Source organism: Magnolia sinica, chromosome 2 (assembly GCF_029962835.1).
Source record: "Magnolia sinica isolate HGM2019 chromosome 2, MsV1, whole genome shotgun sequence".
Taxonomy (NCBI): domain Eukaryota; kingdom Viridiplantae; phylum Streptophyta; class Magnoliopsida; order Magnoliales; family Magnoliaceae; genus Magnolia; species Magnolia sinica.
The window spans coordinates 8415177-8435502 of NC_080574.1; the positions used below are offsets into that span (position 1 = coordinate 8415177).

The 20326-nt window shown below is 40.8% G+C and overlaps 2 protein-coding genes across 3 annotated transcripts; both read right to left on the reverse strand.

Annotated features, from left to right (window-relative positions):
• Positions 1-762: 762 nt before the first annotated feature.
• LOC131233801 (metacaspase-1-like) lies at positions 763-8864 on the reverse strand. The gene is made up of 5 exons (XM_058230603.1): positions 7657-8864; positions 5360-5690; positions 2622-2742; positions 1589-1783; positions 763-995 (listed from the first exon to the last, which is right to left on the reverse strand). Exons 1-5 carry the CDS (start codon positions 8099-8101, stop codon positions 936-938), a joined length of 1152 nt encoding a protein of 383 aa, XP_058086586.1. The 5' UTR covers positions 8102-8864; the 3' UTR covers positions 763-935.
• Positions 8865-9009: 145 nt separating this feature from the next.
• Positions 9010-19551, reverse strand: LOC131233806 (5'-adenylylsulfate reductase-like 3). Of its 2 annotated transcripts, XM_058230627.1 has the most exons (5): positions 19050-19244; positions 14624-14726; positions 14266-14453; positions 14031-14155; positions 9010-9804 (listed from the first exon to the last, which is right to left on the reverse strand). In XM_058230627.1, exons 1-5 carry the CDS (start codon positions 19100-19102, stop codon positions 9356-9358), a joined length of 918 nt encoding a protein of 305 aa, XP_058086610.1. In that variant the 5' UTR covers positions 19103-19244; the 3' UTR covers positions 9010-9355. The 2 variants fall into 2 exon arrangements, with proteins under 2 accessions (XP_058086610.1, XP_058086600.1); XM_058230617.1 differs by lacking the exon at positions 14624-14726 and having other exon boundaries at positions 19050-19551.
• Between the last annotated feature and the right edge of the window lie 775 nt (positions 19552-20326).

Genomic DNA, 20326 nt, shown 5'->3' on the forward strand with positions numbered 1-20326 from the left:
GAGTTGTTGTGGATTGGGACCGTCTACCTAATGATCAAATGGCCCATGGTTAAAAAATCACATAATTTGATGATCCTAGAAGTCCATTTGGTGGCCTTGAATGAAGGTGAAAAGCAAATTAAAATGGCAAATGGTTGAAGTTTAGCAAAGAAATGCGGGAAATTGATGGTTAGAATTGTCCTGTCAGCACGGTTGTTGAGTCACAAGCTATCCAGCGTGGCCCACTCGTAGAAAGTTTTGATGCATATACCATCATTCATCTGATCATGATATTATAAAGACCTACAGATGATGAATCTACTACTGATGCCGGCTCTGATCCAACATCTCCAACTTAAGTATGAGAAATTCCACAGAATCTGAACCATTAGTAAAACTGCGGGAGCCTCTTCATTGCTATATAATACTTCATAGACAATTCAAGAGTTTCATTATGTCTGCTTAAAGAAGTCATTCTGTTATGGAACTCCTGAAAATGGTCTACTTCAATCCATAGTACCTAATCCAATTGGGAAATGCTAATCCCATATCCCACATTCGTTTGAGCAGTTCACACTGTTGGTGTGACCTATGAAAAAACAAGCTCATCAATAGAAATATCAATAACAGCCTGAAACGACATCAATCAGATGATCATCGCCATTCTATCAAAGGCCTTGAGATGGAGTTAAAAAGAATTGGTAATGGTCAGCATTAAACAGGCAGAAGTCCCATTGATCAGCATACACATGCATGGCAGAAATGCCATTGAGAACGAAGTCCTAAGTGCAAACTTGCCATCATCACTACTAAAAACAAACATCAAATCATATAAGTACAAGTGAAAGGAAAATCTCATCCTCTGAAGGTCCATTATCAACACATTCAACACCTAATTGAATTTATTAGTGCGAGTAGTTCGGTTAATATGGACTTTCAAAATAACAATAACAATATCATAAAAGGAACTGCCTCCTGTAAATGTCAAACTGCTCTGAGGAAGACAACTGAGGCTCCTGCACACCTCACATACAAATCATGTCAGCAAAAATCTCCTCATAGGTAAGTTAGTGAATGCCTATGATTCTCATGAAACACTTAATCATGACTATCAAATGACCCAAAAGCCGAACATTTGAATACGGAGATGATGAAGATGGGTGTCAGTTCCAATCTTGAAGGGTGGTGATAAGAAATGGGTGCCACTTAATCCTGCAAGGCGAAAACAGGGCCACATGTTTCTTATAGCGTGTCATGGTCGTCGGAATTCGCAGTGGATCATTTCCCATGTAGCATGTAACTGCTAAGAATATTCTTAGTGAAAAGTTTCTTGAGAAAACCAAGATGCTTAGAAAAACAGTCCAAATTCAACAGATGAAATGGGCTGTGTAAGATCGTTTGATCAGTCTCCATCCATAATGGGGCCAACAATTTTGGATGCTCTAGATTGATGTACATGTATGCCATGTATCGTGGACAGGATGCAGATGCTCGCTTACAGCAGTAAACTGACATTGCATGTGTGTCTGTGTGTGTCTGTGTGAAACAATGTAGTCTAGTGCATATATAAATGATCCTTTAGAAGAAATCATGGAATGCAGAAGCACACCTGTTTCAACCCAGCACGAATTACTGTCCTGATAAGGGAAGCAATTGGACTGCTGAGACGGATGCCCGTTTGAGTGTCACGGATCGCCGAGCGCATGGCAGTGAGTATGCGACCATAAGTCATTCCAGGTTCGCTATTAACAGCTTGAATGAAACAGAAAGTCATGGCTCCAGTCATGGTATCTCCTGAGAGTGCCTGCAGAGATCAAAATCAACATGGTCAGTTCACTCCATTTTAGGGTGTGTTTGGATGCTCTAACAAAATCGATTTCAGCTTGAATCTAGTAAACCATAGATTAGAAAATTGGCATTTCCTTCCTTAGCAGTGGTATTGAGTTTGGGATCCAAATTGCAATTACATTAATTTAAAGTTTGACTTCAGAGAAATATAACTGCGACTGAACTCACCTCAATTGTTGGTTCTCAGTAACCATAAGACTAGAACAATATGATCTTCTTCTTCTTCTTCTTCTTTTTCTAAATGTTATAATGATAACTAGAACTTAGGAAGTCTTATTATGAAAGAAAAAGCTTGCTTTTGACCAAGTGCAGAGAATCTTTTGACAAAGCTCAGAGAATGGAATCAAGCTATATTGACAAAATTAGAAAAAGAAAAACAAGGATATCATATGAATTGGGACCATCCACCTAAGTGTTGGCACTAACTGTTTTTTTTTTCCACTGTCAATTCAAAGGAAGACCAGACAGATTCCAATATGCACTGATCAAATATCGTTTTTGATCCATGAGCCATCCATGCCCTGGCCTAGCAGACAGACGAATCCCGGTTCATAGATGGCCTGGCCATATAAACAGCGGACATGGGGCTCTTGTAAAATAACCAAAGCAATCAGCAATCACAATTCCAAAGCATCCTAAATTCACCTCTAGGAGAGCAATGCAGTTGTTTAAACCAGAATCATCTAGTCATCTCGAGACATTTGCCGGTTTTGTATACACATTTATCTCTTATGAACAAATGCATGCATTTGCTGAATTCATTAAGAGGGAAGTCAGAAGAAACAACCACTTACTGATGTATCTGCAGAAGTTTGATTGTCATCACAACCGCTGAAAGAAATGGCCAAGCCACCACTCGTACCTTTATTAACTCCAGACAGAGGGCTGTGGTTTTCCCACTGGTAGAATCCAGCCCTGTATGAAATCAACAAGGAACTGAGAATTAGTCCTGATGCATCAAAACATGGTTGAAAATTCTAACTGTTAGCATCAGCCCACATGTGAGGTGTCACAAATGCACACATGCGTCTTCCATGAAGGGTTTAAGAAAACTTGGGCTCTCGCTTCAAAGCCTAACCACTTAAGGAAACTTCACATGAATAGAGTAGTAGCATGAGAGACTCTTAACCCTTTCCATCTAAGCTCAAAACGTGTACGGCTACCCATTTCTAGGCTCATAGTTCAGGGAGAAGTGGGGGGAAGGTGAGTCAAGGGCATCTACATGTGTAGATGTATGGAGCATCAATCTGAACCCTCATTTTTAAGATAGTGGGAAAAGAAGAGTGCCGTGTATCCCTGCTTAGTCATGGCCCAAGATAACCGATTTCCGTTCTTGTCCGTGGTTTTCTAATTGATATTATTGCATATGTATCCGTTTCATGACCCTAATTCAGGAATCCTATCCATTGATTTGATTCCATGAAAGTGAACACCATCAAGAAATCTGCATACTACTTAAATTTTGTATACATATCCATATCCATATATCTATATCTATAGGGTTTTGCTAATGTCCCCACCTTCATGGGATGTTAGCAACATCACCAAACTTTTTAAACAACACGCAAGATGACCCATAGTTGATTTGAACCATTCATTTATTCATTTGTACAACTAGAAGCATGACATGGTGAAAGAATCATGCTAATCTAATGATCCTAACCCTTTCAATGGGGCCTATTTGTTATTACCATCTGTTGTTTACGAGCCATAAATCACATCATCAAACGAAGTGTTACCTTAGAATCATAAGAAATAGAAAGTGGGATCTATCTACCAGATGTTTCAAGATGATGATTGGACCTTTTTTGTTTCTCCAGTCAATCTTAACTGTCCATTTTCATGCTATTGATCGGAAGCTTAGAATCATCTAATTGGCAGGATTTTTGTGTCATGGCTTGCTCCTTGTTGTAGGAATAAATGAACGGTTTGGATTGACGATATGTCACCCCATGTGCCATTTAAAAGGTTTGGGTACTTGCTAGTGGTTCAAATAATCTTATTCAAATGACGATTATATAGATGCTCCTCCCCTTGCTGAAGCTCGAGTTGAAGCTGCATTAGACTTGCAATTCTTGAGCGCAGAATGGTCTGGATCATCTAGCAAATCACTCCATGTAGAAACGAAGTCAATGATAGAGGACATATCTATTGCCGAAGGAACATATAATTCTTAGTGGAACCATCAAACCGTGAGTAGACAATCAGTCATTTTCATTATGTAAAGATAAGATTATCGTTGTGGAATTTTCAACGGGAAGGAACTACGACCACACCCTTTTTTTATACACACGCCCCTTTTCTCTTCTACTCATGTTGTTATAGTATGAAAGTGTACTATTCTACTACCATAGTTGAAAAGAAAAAAGAAAAAAAAAAAAAAAAAGAAGGATTGTATGGATCTAAAAGTGATGTAGAACAGGTTGCGGAAAACTTCATGGATGGGCAGGATTGAAAGAAATTGGGCCAAAAATCTCCATCTGGGCGAAAATTGCTTACACATACACTATTGCTTCTGACAGCCATAAATTTACAAGTGGTTATCCGTTTCGCGCATGTAATATGTCATTATAAAGCTATTATCAAGCTCTACGAAATGACAACTGAAAAATTCGGTTGGCCTTGAGGAATGTCTCGATAAGGACAATTTTCCAGGTGAAAATCGCATTTTCATTTGAAACATTCATTTTTGCTATTTTTAGGGTGCAGGCGTAGTCCAAAGAGTCCTTTATGAGTTTGGATAGGATTAGAAGTCATTAGCGTGGTAATTTTTACTATTTTGTGAAAGTTTTCTATTTTGAGTGGGATTAGGAGTTAAGGGCTTCTTTTGCTCATATAAAGCCATCAAGTATGCCATAAACAATACTTCATTCAATAATAGAAATTTTATTCTCGTTTTAGAGATTCCTTCACTCCCTGTGGATTCAAGGACTATTCATGAGAAGAAGATGATGATCTTCTTTATTGATGCACCTGCTACATTAAAAGGAAAGGGTATAAATATCGGTTCCCTCGCAAAATACATCTCCTATGGAAAAGCGTTAAAAAGTACAGTAAGCAATGCATACATCCATGGCAGCCTTCAAAGAAATGTAAAACGATGTTATAGAGCCCTATCTATCATAATCTGATTGGCCAAGTGACAAGGTATACTAGTGGATCAGTACTGTACATGTGGTGGCCACTAACCATGGATGGCTCATAGTTTAAAAGTCACCCAAAACAGACATTTGCGAACATTCAATCAGTGGTCTTCAAATGGACAGAACAAAAAAAAAAAAAAAGGAACGGGAGATAACAGTTGCAAATGTGGGGTAAAGGAACAGATAGGAACATCTGATTGGTGCAGTTTCTGAACAATGGACCATCGGAGGCAGATTCGATTAGGTGGACTGTTCTGATCCACATCTACCAGTCTACATGGACAATCAATTCATATCATTCTAAGTGTAGTTTCATCAGGTAAACATTCAGTGCAAGAACAGTATGTTTAACAGTAACAAAATGACCAAGAGAAATATGATACGCAGACCTGTTCATCTTGCACACGAATGGTAGATCAAGGACGGTCCCACTGTGACAAGCGTCGATGATCGCATGGAGCTTAGCCCCTTTCGGCAGAGGCCTGACAATTGTCGTGTTGATCTCATCGTCCACAATCATTCCTTCCGTCTCGTAATCAACAGGACAAAGCGTTTCGTCATGACCGTCAAGTTCATCCCCACTGTAATTAATCTGTTGCGAACCATGGCCTGAATAATGGAATACCAACGAGTCTCCTGGCTGGCAGCCCATAACCAGCCAACGCAACGCCATCCGTATGTTCTGCTTGGTCGGGATCCGATATGGGTCCCTCTCTTCTTCTACAGATGGATGTTGCACCAAGCCAGAGAAGAAATTAGATTCAGCTCACACATGGTTGGAGTATCAGAAGACTGTTATGAACTGTTACAGTAGTTATGAGTAAGCAGAGGTGGGGATGAGAACTACATTGGCATCTGTGCAAGATCCAGCCATTCATCCAGTGGGCCCTAGCATGGATGTCCATGGGCTTAAGAATCAGGCTTATCCAGTCATGAGGTGGGGTACACTTCTTTCATGAAAATAGTGGATGGTTATAAATGTCTGGCCCATGGTATGCATTTGTCATACATGTGGCCCACCTGATGACCAATCTGGCTTGATTTTTGGGCCATCATTCATACACTACAGGGCACACCTAATGAACTGAACAGACCTTGCTCAAATGTGCTACATTAGCATGAGTGGCATATCCCCATTAGTCATTGCACGCTGTCCATCACTAAATATTGTGCCTACAAGATATAGTATCAGTGCTCACGCCAAGAATGCTTCTTTGATCATATTTCTCGGAAGAAGCCTAACATAATCAACTTGAATTTGGGAGTACTGGTCAGGCTTTTAATTTGTACAAGTGGGGCCAATGATTCAATCATTCAATTCATCAATATGATGGGCCTCATCACGGATGGTCCGTGCTTAGCCATTTAATAGGTGGCAAAGAAATCAGATGGTTAAGAAAAGAAAACACAACAAAAGTTACCATTCAATCATGAAAAGGCTAAACATTACACAGCTAGGATGCTTCAATTTTTGGGGTCCTTTGTCCATGACCATCCGCATTGATCCCACCACCATACATATGGTTTGGATTAGTGAACAAAGGGCCCAATTTGTGAAAACTGAAATCGGGAACGTACAATACAAACCTTCAGCTATGGGAAATTAAGCTGTGATTGGTCCAGCAGCTTGAGGAAAAATCACACTCACTTTATGATCCTAAACGTCCCAATAGAGAACTTTGCCTTTGGAATGGGTACCTTCAGGCACTTCTTCGAACCATCGATTTAAAGACCTTCAACGTGATCAGGTGGACATCTTTTGGGCAATATCTCAGTTAGGGTGTGGGTCGATTGGAAAAATGGTCTAAGATCTGGCACACATACAAGTCAGGTCACACAATCTTCCAAGTAATCTTCCAGCTCAACTCATCCATACCATATTATGATGACCATCCGGCGAGTGGACCCACCTTGCGCTGCCCATTATTCAAAAGAAAACTCTGATAGAACATACTAGTTGCCTGATCTATGCCTTTCAAATTAGGGTTGGCAATGGATATCCATTTACCCGATTACCCAACATATCCAACACTAGAAAATCATATTCGAATTTATTTTTACCTGATTACCTGATTTCTAAGCTGGGCAATTTTCATGATTCACCAACTAATGATATTTTTAACTAAAACATTAAATACTAATATATGATGGATTAAATGTATAGTGTTGGCTAACATTGAAATGGATGATGAGGTTGATATGGTCACTGTTGTTGATAATTGACTTTACACTTTGTCAAAGTCAGTAATTTTTTTATTTAAATGCTTTAGGATTTGTACCTTAATATTAGCTAAATATTTTATGATTATTATTATTTTTACTATTTGATTATATATTTATCTATGGAGAAAATCTTGTTTTATCTATTTTTAGGTATTTTGCTAATTTCATTAGATATTCAAGTTTTTTTCTTTAGTTTTTAATAAGATTTTAGTTAAATGCCCAACTTATATCTGACTTCTTTAGATTGTATTTGAGGACTTACATTTGACCTTTTAATTGTATTTCTATCAGACCTATATCTGACTTAGATGATATCAACCAGCACGAGGGGCAATAAACCATGACGGGTACATCCCATGACAACAAAACTGGACACATCTGCAATACGTGGACATGGGCCCAATGCCATGTCTGCCACCCAACATGCCCCAAGTGCATAAAGAAAAAGGGAGGAAAGGAGTACCTGTGAGAAGAAGGATGCATTCATTAGAAAACCCGAACTTGTCACACAGCAAGTATTTCATGCACTTCACATCATTCACACTCCCCTTGAGCTCGCACCTCCGCAATCTGTAGCTGACACCACACAAAAGGGCCCTCTTCTTCCCATGCGCCTGCGGATAGGCAGGCATTTGAGGTATGTAGTTCCCAAAAGACGGTGCAAGGGTCCCCGCCTGGTAGTTTGGCATCATGGCATAAGAACCAGTGTTGTTAGAGACATTGCTTAACAACCCTTTAACCCAGCTCACTGCTTGCCGCACCTGTTCATTCACTCGGACAATTGGATCCTCGGATCGAACAGTGGTGATGGCCTGGCACACTGCACAACGGATGGTTCTCGCTTCTGGGGGCACGAGCAGTTGCACCCTGCACCTGCTGCAACTCTCCGTCCTACCAGCCCTTGGCATTCGACCTTTGATTGACGCGGAGAGATGGTTTGGCGATTTTGGACAGTGAAAACTACCGGGTTTGCTGCAAGAAGAGCAAGTGGCATGTGTGATTCCAAAAACAATGCCGTCTTTTCTACCTTCCACTTTATTCCATAGCAGAAAAGGAGTGGGGAATCAGATTCAACATGTCTTTGGACATGATTAGTCTTTCAAAAGGAGGGAATAGCCTATTCAGATTTTGCTACTTGAACGGCACATTTAGGCCCATGATTTGCTGACCCAGACCACTAATAAGATCTGCTTGCGATGGACCAGGAGTCCAAAAAATCTCAAAGATTGGAAGATCCTGATCCTCAAGTCATTGCCCTACATCATAGACAGGTGAGAGGGAAAAAATGAGATTAGATTGGGCTGCTAGGTTCTTCCAATATGGAATACAGTTGGAGAATCCATCATTCATGATGGGTCACAGAATATCAACAGCCCTGACATCAAAATCACCCAGGTGCATCACGTCAAGGCCCTACACTTTCAGCCTTGTATTTCTTTGACTACATGGAACATGGCATTGCCCTCCTTAAAGCTTCAACCTCTTCTCCCCCATATCTTGCCCAGTCTGATTTGGGAGTGGCTACCACAGTCCACCCCCCTATATGCTTTGGGGCAGATCCCACCCATGTGGCAGCGCACCAAACCTACAGTCCCGGTCACCATACACAAGTACCACAGTGCACAAGATGTCTTATCTGCTGCGTACAACACCAAGGTATAAAATCCCAGCAGGCGATTTCAATAGGCTCAAAAACGTCAAATGGGAGGAAGAAATGGCCACACCCAGAGGTGTGGGTCCCACAACGGACCCGCCACCTATTCAAAATTTTGAACTGACAAAGTCAAAACGAGGTAATCCATTCACCATTTAAAACAAAAAAAAAAGAACTTCATTCTAAACAATAGAGTCAGCATGTACACCTTAACAAGAGAACTTTTCTCTTTCCTACCCAATTAAAACAGCAAAATGAAGTTACTATATATACGCAACAATGGTATAACAATGTCTTAAAGGGGGACCAGTTAAAACAACTGAAAAACCTCCACCTTCCTAACCTATGGCGAAAAACAATGGCCCTTGCAAATAGGCAGAAAGGGCCTCCCATCTCACAGCATCCCATTTTACCTTATGAGATTCTCACTGACCAAACCCTTTTTGTGAGTCTTGAGAGAGATTTCCCCAATTCGGCGACTCAATCAGCTGTGAGAGCAGCTTCCATTTCATCGCCTTTCGTTGCCAAAACACGCCCTGCTAGAACTTGCTTCTCCGATGGCGACTGAGGCCAGGGACTTGGAAGCCCATGCCTTTGCATTCATTGCTCCTTCCTGCAAGTTGCTCCTCTTGCAGGGCTTCATCCTGCTGAAGACTTGCATTCCATGCTCGAGGTATATCTGTGGATGCTCCCACAGCTGCATTAAGCTCGCATTCCGCATGCGCCGCCTCCAAGCACGCTTGATGCATGCGAGCAGGGTTGGTAGGAGAAAGTAGAAGAGCCTCAGAAGCACAAAGGCAGTGGCAAGCGCCAGATACGTCTCTTGCCGAAGGAGCTTCTCAGGTGACCTTGCCCATGAGAATGGGCATTCCTGCTCGGCATCTTCAAGCTTGATGGGGTTCAATTGGTCCCAGATTTTCTCAAAGGATGTCCGATCCAGCGATGCAGGCTTAATGCCTACAAAAAAGCACATGCATTACAAAAGTCTTCTCCAAATTTTAAAAAACAAAAAGGCATATTCCTCAGTACAATCATGCTATAAGAAGTAAAATATGCAAAGTCAAGGCTGCAATTACATCTTGATGATGGTGCGCACACTGCTGGCTCAATGATATGAGAAGGGCGGTCAATTCAATGAATATTTACTTCTTAAAACAGGAAAACCAGCTACTTTGGTCCACTGAAAAAGGTTGAAACACCTGCATCTTCTATAAAATAGCACGCATCCAATAAGTTCTCTATTTGTCACGACTAAACATATGGTGAGGACATCCGAGCACCATACCGGAGGAGGGCTGAGACAGTCTCCTTATGGCTAGACAACTATTACATGGGGCCCACTTGGCCCAATTCACATTCTTAACCACGTAGAAGACCCCGCGGACATGTTCGTGCATCTTTGAAGACCCGGCACTGGGAAGATGCACATGGGCTGCACATAGAAGCTTGATGAACACATCGGACTGTTGGATTGTCATCATCAGACATCTTGATCTTGGACCCCCATGGGCCACAAAATAGTTTAGTTGCTTAAATTGTTTACATGCTTGGTTATTGTTGGTATACCTCCTTATATTTGTGTTGAGATTAGGGAGTTAGGAACAACTTTAATTTATTAAGGCGTTTCTATGATGAGAATCTTATTCTTATTTGAGAACGCCTTTTTGTAAAAGGTTTCGAGACTATAAAAGAGAAAAGGGGGGTGTGTGAAGCCCTACCGCCATTATTTTGAAAAAAAAAAAAAACAGTGTTTTCTCTTCTTCATATGATTTAAAGAATACTCCATGTGATTTAGAGCTTGGGTGTAGTGTGATTCCATTCCCCATACAACAAAGGTGCTAGGTTTTCATTTATCATCTTCCTTTCTATCTAAAAAGAGGTAATTTCCCAAAAGCTTCATCTCTCTTCTTCTATTCCTATCCAAAAACATCCAAATAATCTTTTTCTTCAACTCATGTGCACTAGGAACTAGTATTTCCATTATTCTTAGTAGGGGAATTGGGGAAGTGGCATGTGCACTGCACACGCGGAGATGATGGGAAAGAGAGAAAAAGTGGGAGAAATCAGAATGGGGGAGAAAAAAGGGAGAAATTGTAGGAAAGGTATGGGCTACATGTAGAGTTAGGAAATCTGCCTGGAATCTCTGTTGCTAGCTACTTTTCAAGTCTTGAAATGTTGAGGGGGGGGGGGGGGGCGGGTGTGTGGGTTGTTCAAGCCATTCTCTTGACCTTATGGAGTGAAAGAAATAATACATGTTGTCATCATCATAGTGGGTCTGCTGATGGGGTCCTTAATTGGGTCTTTATGTACACTAGGGATTGGGTGCCCCGAGTTTCTATTCTTGTAGGGTTGGGTTCATTAGGGTGTTGTTTTTTCCTTTTTTCCCTTTGTTGGTTGTTCTGTTGTTTTTTAGTCCTTCATTTGTTTGTCTTTGTTTTTTCCTTTTTGGCTTTTGGCCCTAATAAAGTTGCATCATCTTTCCAAAAAGAAAAAATCCAGTAACCCCAAACACAATAGTTGCAACCCAAGTGGAGATAGGGATTTTCAGGAGTTTGAATGCCCCCAATCCAAATAGCCTCTTGACGTCATTGCATGTAGACAAGAGGGAAGAGATTGATGGCAAAGCCAGAATCCAACCCCGTTGGATTCCCCAAGACTTACCTAAGAATTACCTCCATCCAAAAAGATGTTGAATCTTCCAGATACCTAAATCAACATTCACTCAATGATCCCAACTGGTTTCGGCAATTTTTCCGACTCCTACTCCCCCCTCTTCTCTTTGGCTTTTGCACCTCCTTTGGGAAAACAAATAATCCAAAGAAAAAGGCCATCAACTTCCACTTGCCATCAATTTCCATGTGTTTCAATCCTTCGAATTTGAATCAATGAACACATCATTTAACTTAATCAGAAGGTTCCCATAACTCGATGAGGTCCTCATCCATAATATTTCTTTGAAGCTTGATGTTCTACGCAATAGATACCCCCGCTAAAGGATTGCTGACCTTTCAAATTGAGGGTATCGCTAGTGAACTGGAGATGGGTCGCTACTATAATCAGGTTGCCAAAAACCTTTAGTTAGACCACATCCAAAGCCCCACCGACGAGCACGCTAAAACTGGAGCCCACCAAAGAGAATATAAATGTGGAAAGCAGGTCACTGTCTCCTCTTCAGCTCAAAATTCACCAAAGCTTCTTTATAGTCAAAGGTACTTCCAGAGCCCCCACATTATCGCAAAAGGCGCCAACTTTCACAAGATGTTCTCTTCGCTTGAAATGGACCAAGTGACTACCCATCTCTCACCTCCATGAGAGACACATTAAGGTCCAACTCATCCTAAACATAGCAGCAACAACAACAACAACAACAACAACAACAAAAAACAAATGGCTCTAGCCACGACACATGGTCCACCATCTCCTCATCATTCATGCATAGAAAACACATACTAGGGAGGTAGTACAATCTGTGCCTTTTATCAAGTTCTCAAAAGTACTTCTTTCACAGTATCCAAGCAAATGCTTGAATCCTTGGCGGTATCCAGGCAAATGCTTGAATCCTTGGTAAAAGAAGATGGGTACCTCCTCCTTCGGGAGAGCAAATAACCCAAAAAAAGGGACATGGATGGGATATTTTCATTGTTCTTGCAGAATTTTCATCTTCCGAATTTGAATCAATGAACACCTCGGTTAGCTTAATTATGAGGTTCCTGTAACTTCTCAATCCCTCATCCATAATATTTATTTGAAGTCATCTCCTCCTTAACTTTGATTATTAATCCTCTAACAACGTATGCCCTAAATAAGCAAATTGTGTATGTGATTTGATCTCCGCTGCCCATTTCGAAATCATATGGAAGAAAAACATGTTTTTGATCCCCTCCTTCAGGCACATGGCCCTGGATGGCTACCTCCAGCCTCTGCTTTCCTTCTCAACATGGCTTAGTGATCTTTCTTAAGCCTCTCTTTTATTCCCTTTTCTTTTTCTTTTCTTTTTTCTTTTTTTTTTCTTTTTTTGAAAGGTAACACTACTAGAGATTGAACCCTGGATCACTCACACACACTACATTTGTCTCTACCTGCTCATCTAATGAGCAGGAGACCTTTTTTCTTGCCATTTCTCTTCCACCAATTGAACCATCTCTTCGTCCTCATCAATCTCCTCAATCACATCAAAGTTGCCATTTCTCTACCCTCTAGTTTAGCCCCAAAATTAATTCCCTAATCCTTTAGCTTGGATTCGATCATCTGCAATTTCATGAACCTAACCTGCCCATCCCTCCAGAAGGCACTCTCCCACCACTCCACAGTCAATTGGATGAATCCTTGCTGATTTCAACCCAAATTTTCAAATCCGACCAATGGCAGGCCTGACGAGATGCCATCAGACTCTAAACAGATTGGAAATTTGGAACATGCTCCAATGCAGGTCTATGCAGCATAAACTAAATCATGCCAAGGAAGTGATTCTCCCATTCAGACAATACAAAATTCTGTCCAACTTGCCCATGCCCAACTGCTATTGATCATTCAACAGGAAAATCTGCCCCTATGAAAAGGAAGGACAACCATCTGATTCTCAAACATGAAGACTTCTCAAAAAATGACAGCCAAAGCCACAAGATTCCTTTTAAGATTAATCTTGAGGCCCGTTTGATAGGAGGGAAAACAAAGGAGAAGAAAGGAAAATTGAGCACTTTCCCATAATGGGATATTTCACTCCACTTGGTTTGGAAAAAAAAAAAAAAGAGGGATTGCACATACCAATCATTAGCCTTTTTCCATAGCCAGATTCTCATGCACATGAAACAAGTTAAACTATGTTAGAGGAATATGAGATTTCCACTTGCTATTCAAACAGCACCCGTAAAATTGAAATCCATAGGAATCCATTGTTGGATAGCATTATGGAAATCATACTTGAGTGATCATTACACATTTCTTTTCTTTTAATTTGTTTTCCCTCCTATCAAGCAGGCCCTTGATGACCTTGATGAGAATAAGAACAAAACATGCAAGTATACTTCCTCATCAAGTAATTGCCATTTCAAATTGAAAATCTCATCAGCATTTGGTAAGTGACTACTCAATATAAACAAGAATTTTGTAAAACTTGCTACAGATGTTAATATGGAGAAGGTGAGAGAATATGCACCAATCAAGCATCTAGAGAAACACCTTACCTGTAACACCATTGTAGAAACGGACTAGAGAATCAAGTGTCCGAGGGCCATGATAGCGCACCCGTGTAGTGCAATTTAGGAGGAAAAGGGTCGGGAAACCATGAACTCCATAGCGTGACAGTATACTGCAAATGTGCTTATGTTATTTTGCATATGATTCCACCAGCAGGATTAGTAAACTATAAAATGGAAAATTTTCCTTTAAAAAAATAATAAAATGGATATTTTATCTCACCTTGGCCTGATGGAAGACTCTTCAAATGCAAAATGATGAATTGTAGGAAACAAAGAAGATAGAATGGTGAAGTTGGGCCTGAGAGTTTTAGAGAAAGGGCACCAAGATGCATAAAAGAGCACAGATGCATATTCACGACTGTCCTTCTGAACTAGATTCAACGCCCTCTGCAATGAAACTTCATCCCCCTTCACAAAAGCACAGCAAAGATACGTATGAGTTCTATTCAGCATAAAATAGGATAAGAGGTCCACCAAAGATGATGGTTCCAATGGGCAATGGGAGCACAAGGTAGGAGGAATTATAAGGTCCTGCTTGTCATCAAAGGTGCAATTTGCTGATATGCATGATTTCTTACATGTGAGGTCATCATGTGGTGCTCCAATTCCGAACCACTGATCCGATGAGAAAACAGCAGATGGGGGCTTCCTTGAGAATCTTCAAGGTTGGAAGAACCTAACCTTTTGATCAGTTGCCCAGAAAAGAATGGTGAAGGAGACAGCCCATATACAAAGGACAATAGTTCAACAATGTAGAATATTTTCAAGTTTCCACTTTCCACCATCCACAATGAGGCCCATCATACAAAAAGTTCGGAATTTGGAACGCTTTCCCAACACATGTAAGAAATCATGTGCGTCAACAAGCATAAATTTGTGGAGAGCAAGACTCCATAATTCCTCGCAACGAGAATATTACTTGCAAACAAAACTACAAGGCTGATGATAAGCATTTTAACTCCAGGAACTATTGTTTCACCTACAAACATGACATCATGCTACAATATTAAATCCAGTTGTCCATCTTCAATCGAAAGTTTGGCTGAGTCAATGTTAAATAACTTGAGAAAAAACTAAAGAAAGCTTTAAATATATATATATATATATATATATATATATATATATATATATATATAAAAAGCAAACTAATCAAAAGAATTGGCCCATGTGATGAGATGAATGGCCTAATTTTTGTGCCAGGTGACATTTGTGTTGGGGTATACCAGTTTCATGATACAGATGTCCTGCAAAAGTGGCATGTTTGGGGAAAATATGGCACAAAACCATAAGTTGTGGTGCCATTGCCTGTAGGTGGTGATCAGTTCGCACTAATCAAGTGCTTAATTCTTCTGCAACAAAATGAAAGTAACATCCTCGAAAACAAATGCATATGGTAGCACTAAATGAGTAATAAGTTGTAACCCGGTCCATCTCATGATATCACCATCTATAATGCAGGGACCATAAATCCACCCTTACTCCCTCTTAACATTGGATGTGAATGAGAAAGAAGAAAAGAAGATGAGAAGTACAGATTTTTCTTCACAACCAGCACATTTCAAAGATGTTGATTTCTTAGGCTTTTCTCCCTATACCCACACTCCTTTTCTTTTCCAATATTATTCATCAACTCTCCCATGCACATGGGTGTGGCCTTAGAGGCTTTTACATAGAACTAAATATGAAAGCGAAAGATCTAATGGGATGACATTATACAATCGCTAAAGGTTGACAAAAGATGTACTACTAAACCAAAAACTTAACTATTTAATAGATTCTAAATCCCATAAAAGATTTTTTCTAAAATGCCCAAGCCCCTATATATGGGGCTCTTTTACATCCAGCCCGTACAATCAAAGGGGAGTCCATTCGTTGGCCCCTTTAACGCAGTAAGATCGATCTACAGTCAGCATGCATCACCTCTGCTCCAACTGAGTGGAACTTATGAGGTTTCATCATATTGTGGAGGATCGGCTTTGTATTTGCAATGCTCATCCCTCCCTCGTGGTATGAAAAGACATCTTTTAATTCAATGTACAGATGCAGTGGAGAACCAACTTTGTACACATCATGTGCAATGAGGATTTGCCTCAAAAATAGAACTTGGTGAACAGTTCTAGACTAGGCCAAAAAATGGCAATCTGGACTTAGGTTTCAAAACATGATTAAAGAAAAGGCCCCATTTGGTGGTAGACTGCCACATCCATTCGCCCACAGGTGCAAACTAAATTGGTAGCCTGTCTGATTTCCAATGTATATTGTAAGTGCAAGGAGTAGCTTTCCTAAAAAAAAATTAGCACAAGGTGAGAACCTTGGTCTCAATTGTCATTGGATTTTACACGAGGATTTTCAATTACCACCAAAGCTGACTCTAGTCATCCACAAATTAGAGGTTCTTACATCAAAAGGCCATGAAGCCTGAAACATGCTTCAAAGAAGTGTTACACCCATGAAAGCCTTCATAATGATTCCTCTTATCTCCACTGATGCCAAGGTGGATTTTCTCATCAAAGTCCTCTCTCAGTCCCTTCTATAGATCCTGAAGTGTCATGGAGTTCAGGGTATGTCAGAGGCATTTCACCCTCACTGTAACAAAGTGTAGACTACAATGAGCATTAAATAAGACCTGCACCTACTTCAGTCATGGAAATTAATGAAGAGGTGAGGGCATTTCTTGTTCATATTCTGCATGACATGTGAGTCCCTACTTATAGATCATAGAAACAGATGAAAAGGTGATGCCATGTCTTTCCATTATGTGAACAAGGCACAAGAGCCCAGCTCCCAAGCTCCTCTTTTGAAGCCAGTCTATTCAATCAGGACCTTCCCCTTTATGGAAACCAGGCGAAAGCCAAGGTTCAAGGCAGGGACTGGGAGAATTTGGAAAATCAGAGCCCTTGATTTTATCTGAGGAAAGATTTCACTGGAGAAGGCCAGCTAGAATTCTTTAACTATTGACTCATATGTGCATGGCTAGGGAGACAACATCCCAATCGAAAAGCCCAAACAGGATGATTTGGATACCTCCAAATAGTTCCCAAAGAAAGCATTCAGGAACTAAATAATGCCTTTCTTTCTAAAAATAATGCTTCATTCATCATCTGTTCTAAATCTAGTGTTAGGGAAATTGGTTTTTAAGTGACCACTAAAAAAAGATTTTGAGGTAGAATCTCAACCATTTTGCATAGCAAACCAGGTTGATTTCCAGTTTCCCTTGCAAAAGTTGGCTGATCATTCTTTCTGCACTCAGCTTTCTTATTACATCAGCCAAGTGCTGTGACCCAAATTTTATATCTACCACCATTATTTTTTGAGAGATTTCTACCACCATTATTAACCCGCAAGGCACTGATAAAGCTGCAATTGTCTGCAATCCCATCCTGCCTTGGGTATACAAACTACCTCTGGTGCAGCTGGGATACCCACCACCTCCAGAATTAGAAGGCCAGGCCGTTTGTCATCTTGCAGCCTCTACCCAGAATATTTATGGAGAAAACTACACCAGGTCAGTTGATAGGAGTCAGGAGGGATCAATTATGCATTAAAACATAATTCCTAAACACGAGCATTCAGATCCAATTCTTTAGTTCATAATATCCTGTAAAACGTCAAAGGAGAATGCATCAGGGCCAAATTCTTTATAATGTTGACAGATGAAGATCGTTTCCTTAAACCCTTCCATGGCGTAAGGGGTCTCTACACTTCCCTGTGACCAACAAAAACTCTAGAATCAAGGCTTGATTTTACATCCCAAATGGAGGCATATCACTTCTTAAAGTAGCCAATGATGATTTTCTCCATGCATTGCACTAAAAGAATTGCCATTATAAGTCCTCATTTACACCGAATGGATATATTCATTGTACTTGAGCCTTGAAGGTTTTTGAGGAACTTTGTCCTCTTCTTTCTGGTAGGCTGTTGGGGCCACTGCCAAGCCAAACACCTGAGGTAAGACTTGATCCCATGCCTACACCACGTCAAGAGGTTATACACTTCCAGCTGGGATAGAGAGCTGGCATCAGGGACATTGTCTTGCTAGACGCCCGTGGCAAGACTTGATCTGGGCCTACTTGAGCCTCGACATTAGCTTGCATGTGCAAACATGCAGAACCACCTATTGACATGAATCTGGTTGTATTTTGCTTGCTGTCAAGCAAATGGAAACACACAATGTGATCTTCATGGGCACCACAGAATGAGTGAATAGTCTAAAACTCACGCAAAAACTGCATTTATGACCGACACCAACAATTCCATAGGTGTCACTTCCAAAATGTCAACCATTCACCCCTTGCAAATGATAATAAAGACAAAAAGTTGCCCAAACAGCTTATCACAATTCTAAAGACTCAACTTCCAATATCAATGCTTGAACACAAAACAACAAATGCATCCCCAATTTGCATAATTAAGCTACACGCTTGAATATTGGCATGCAGAAAACAGTATAAATATGAATATTGTGGTTTTGTTTCTCCCACAAACTTGGAAGTTGGGATCCGACTCGGAAAACATCATATGTGAACAGAGTTTAATGCGACTCCACTCCAAATTGAAGGCCAGAAAATGTCAGGTAGGATCCCAAGTTTTGTCCTGGTGATTTGGGAAAAAGCATAAATTCTGCCACCCAAACAAACCTTTAACATCTGCCCCTAATCCTATAGTGTGGAAAATAAACATAGAAATACAAACAACAAGTGAAATTCCATAACAAGAAAAAACAACAACAATTAATAACTTGTGGATTCAGAAAATGAGAAGTCACAAAAATATCGAATTATCAGAGAACACATACAACACTAAAGAACATCTGTCGAATCAAAGATTCTCAACTTGTAAAATTGTTATAATTCCAAAATTCACGAAACTCAACCACCAGCAAAATTCAGAGAAGCGAAATCCATGTATGCGAAAAGCAGGACCCAATGAGTAGTTAATTACAAAAATAGCAATCTAATATCGACAAGATATCAAAACGAAATTCGAAAGCGGCATGGAACGTACCTCCATAACACCAACCAGATCGCCACCAGAAGCATGAGAGAGGAAATCCGCATCCGAGCACGAATCCCGAGTCCGCATGATCGAGTCGATGGCCGAAGCAGCCGGGCAGACAGCTGCAGCGGCCGACGATGGGGCCATGATGGGCCCCGCCAACGCCAACCTGGCAAAAACGAACAAGAGAAGGACGCTCGATTCCAAAATCCTCGTCGCCATTATCGAGCGGCTGAGAATTGGAGGGGGAGAGAGAGAGAGAGAGAGAGAGAGAGAGAGAGAGAGAGAGATTTTGGGAACCCTAATCGAGGGTTAGGGTTTGGAGTGAGGGGGCGGGATGGAGGGTGGAGGAGCGAACGATAAGGGAGGATCGAGCCCCGTGCATTTTAGCGACGGAGGGGCTCTCGAAGATCATGGCGGTGCTGGATGAAGCATGGCAGGACGATTCATGCGGGTTTTTTTTTTTTTTTCTCGTGAGATGATAAATAGGATTTTTTTGCTGTTCAGAGATAAAAAGCCGAAACGGGAAGGTGCGTAGGAATGAGTTGGCGCAGGATAGAATTTTGATTTAGCTACGGTAAGGTGTCTCGCGATGCCACCCTAATTCGTGTTTCGTCGCAATCACTCTTCTTTTTCGCCAGACGAACCCTACTTGATCCCAATCATCATTCATTGTTAGTGATCCAAAAGTGGCATCAATAAAAACAATCCTAACCGTCTGATTTCCGTCTTGCTAGCAAACGGTTGAAAATATGTTCGCTAGCCACGGGGTGGTTCTCGTATCAATCAATCAGTGACGGTAGGCCCACCGAGGAACGGCTAATATGGGAATCATGATGCATTGAGGGAATACAAGTTGGTGGTTGGCGAAACCATGAACCGCATTGCAGCTGAGTTTGGTAGTCCGCTGGACCACAGAATTAGTTGACACAGGGCTGGTGGATGGAAATGATGGAAACGCCCGACTTGTTGCCGTGCGGTTGCCATTATTTATTTATTAATGGGTCCCACAATTTTCGGTCAATGATGAAATCGGGTTGCGTACTGATTTACTCGGTAGACTTCTATGGTACTGTGTAAATTCTGTTGGGCCACCGTGAATTTAGGTGGTTTATCCACACCGTCCATCCGGTTTTTCAAATCATTTTAAGGGTTGAACATAAAATAAAACATATTTAAAGCCCAAGTTTACTACACCCCAGGAAACAGTGGGAATAATGATTTCCACCGTTGAAACCTTTCAACCTCCTTGGTAACGTTTATTTGTCTTCAAACCTACTTGTAAT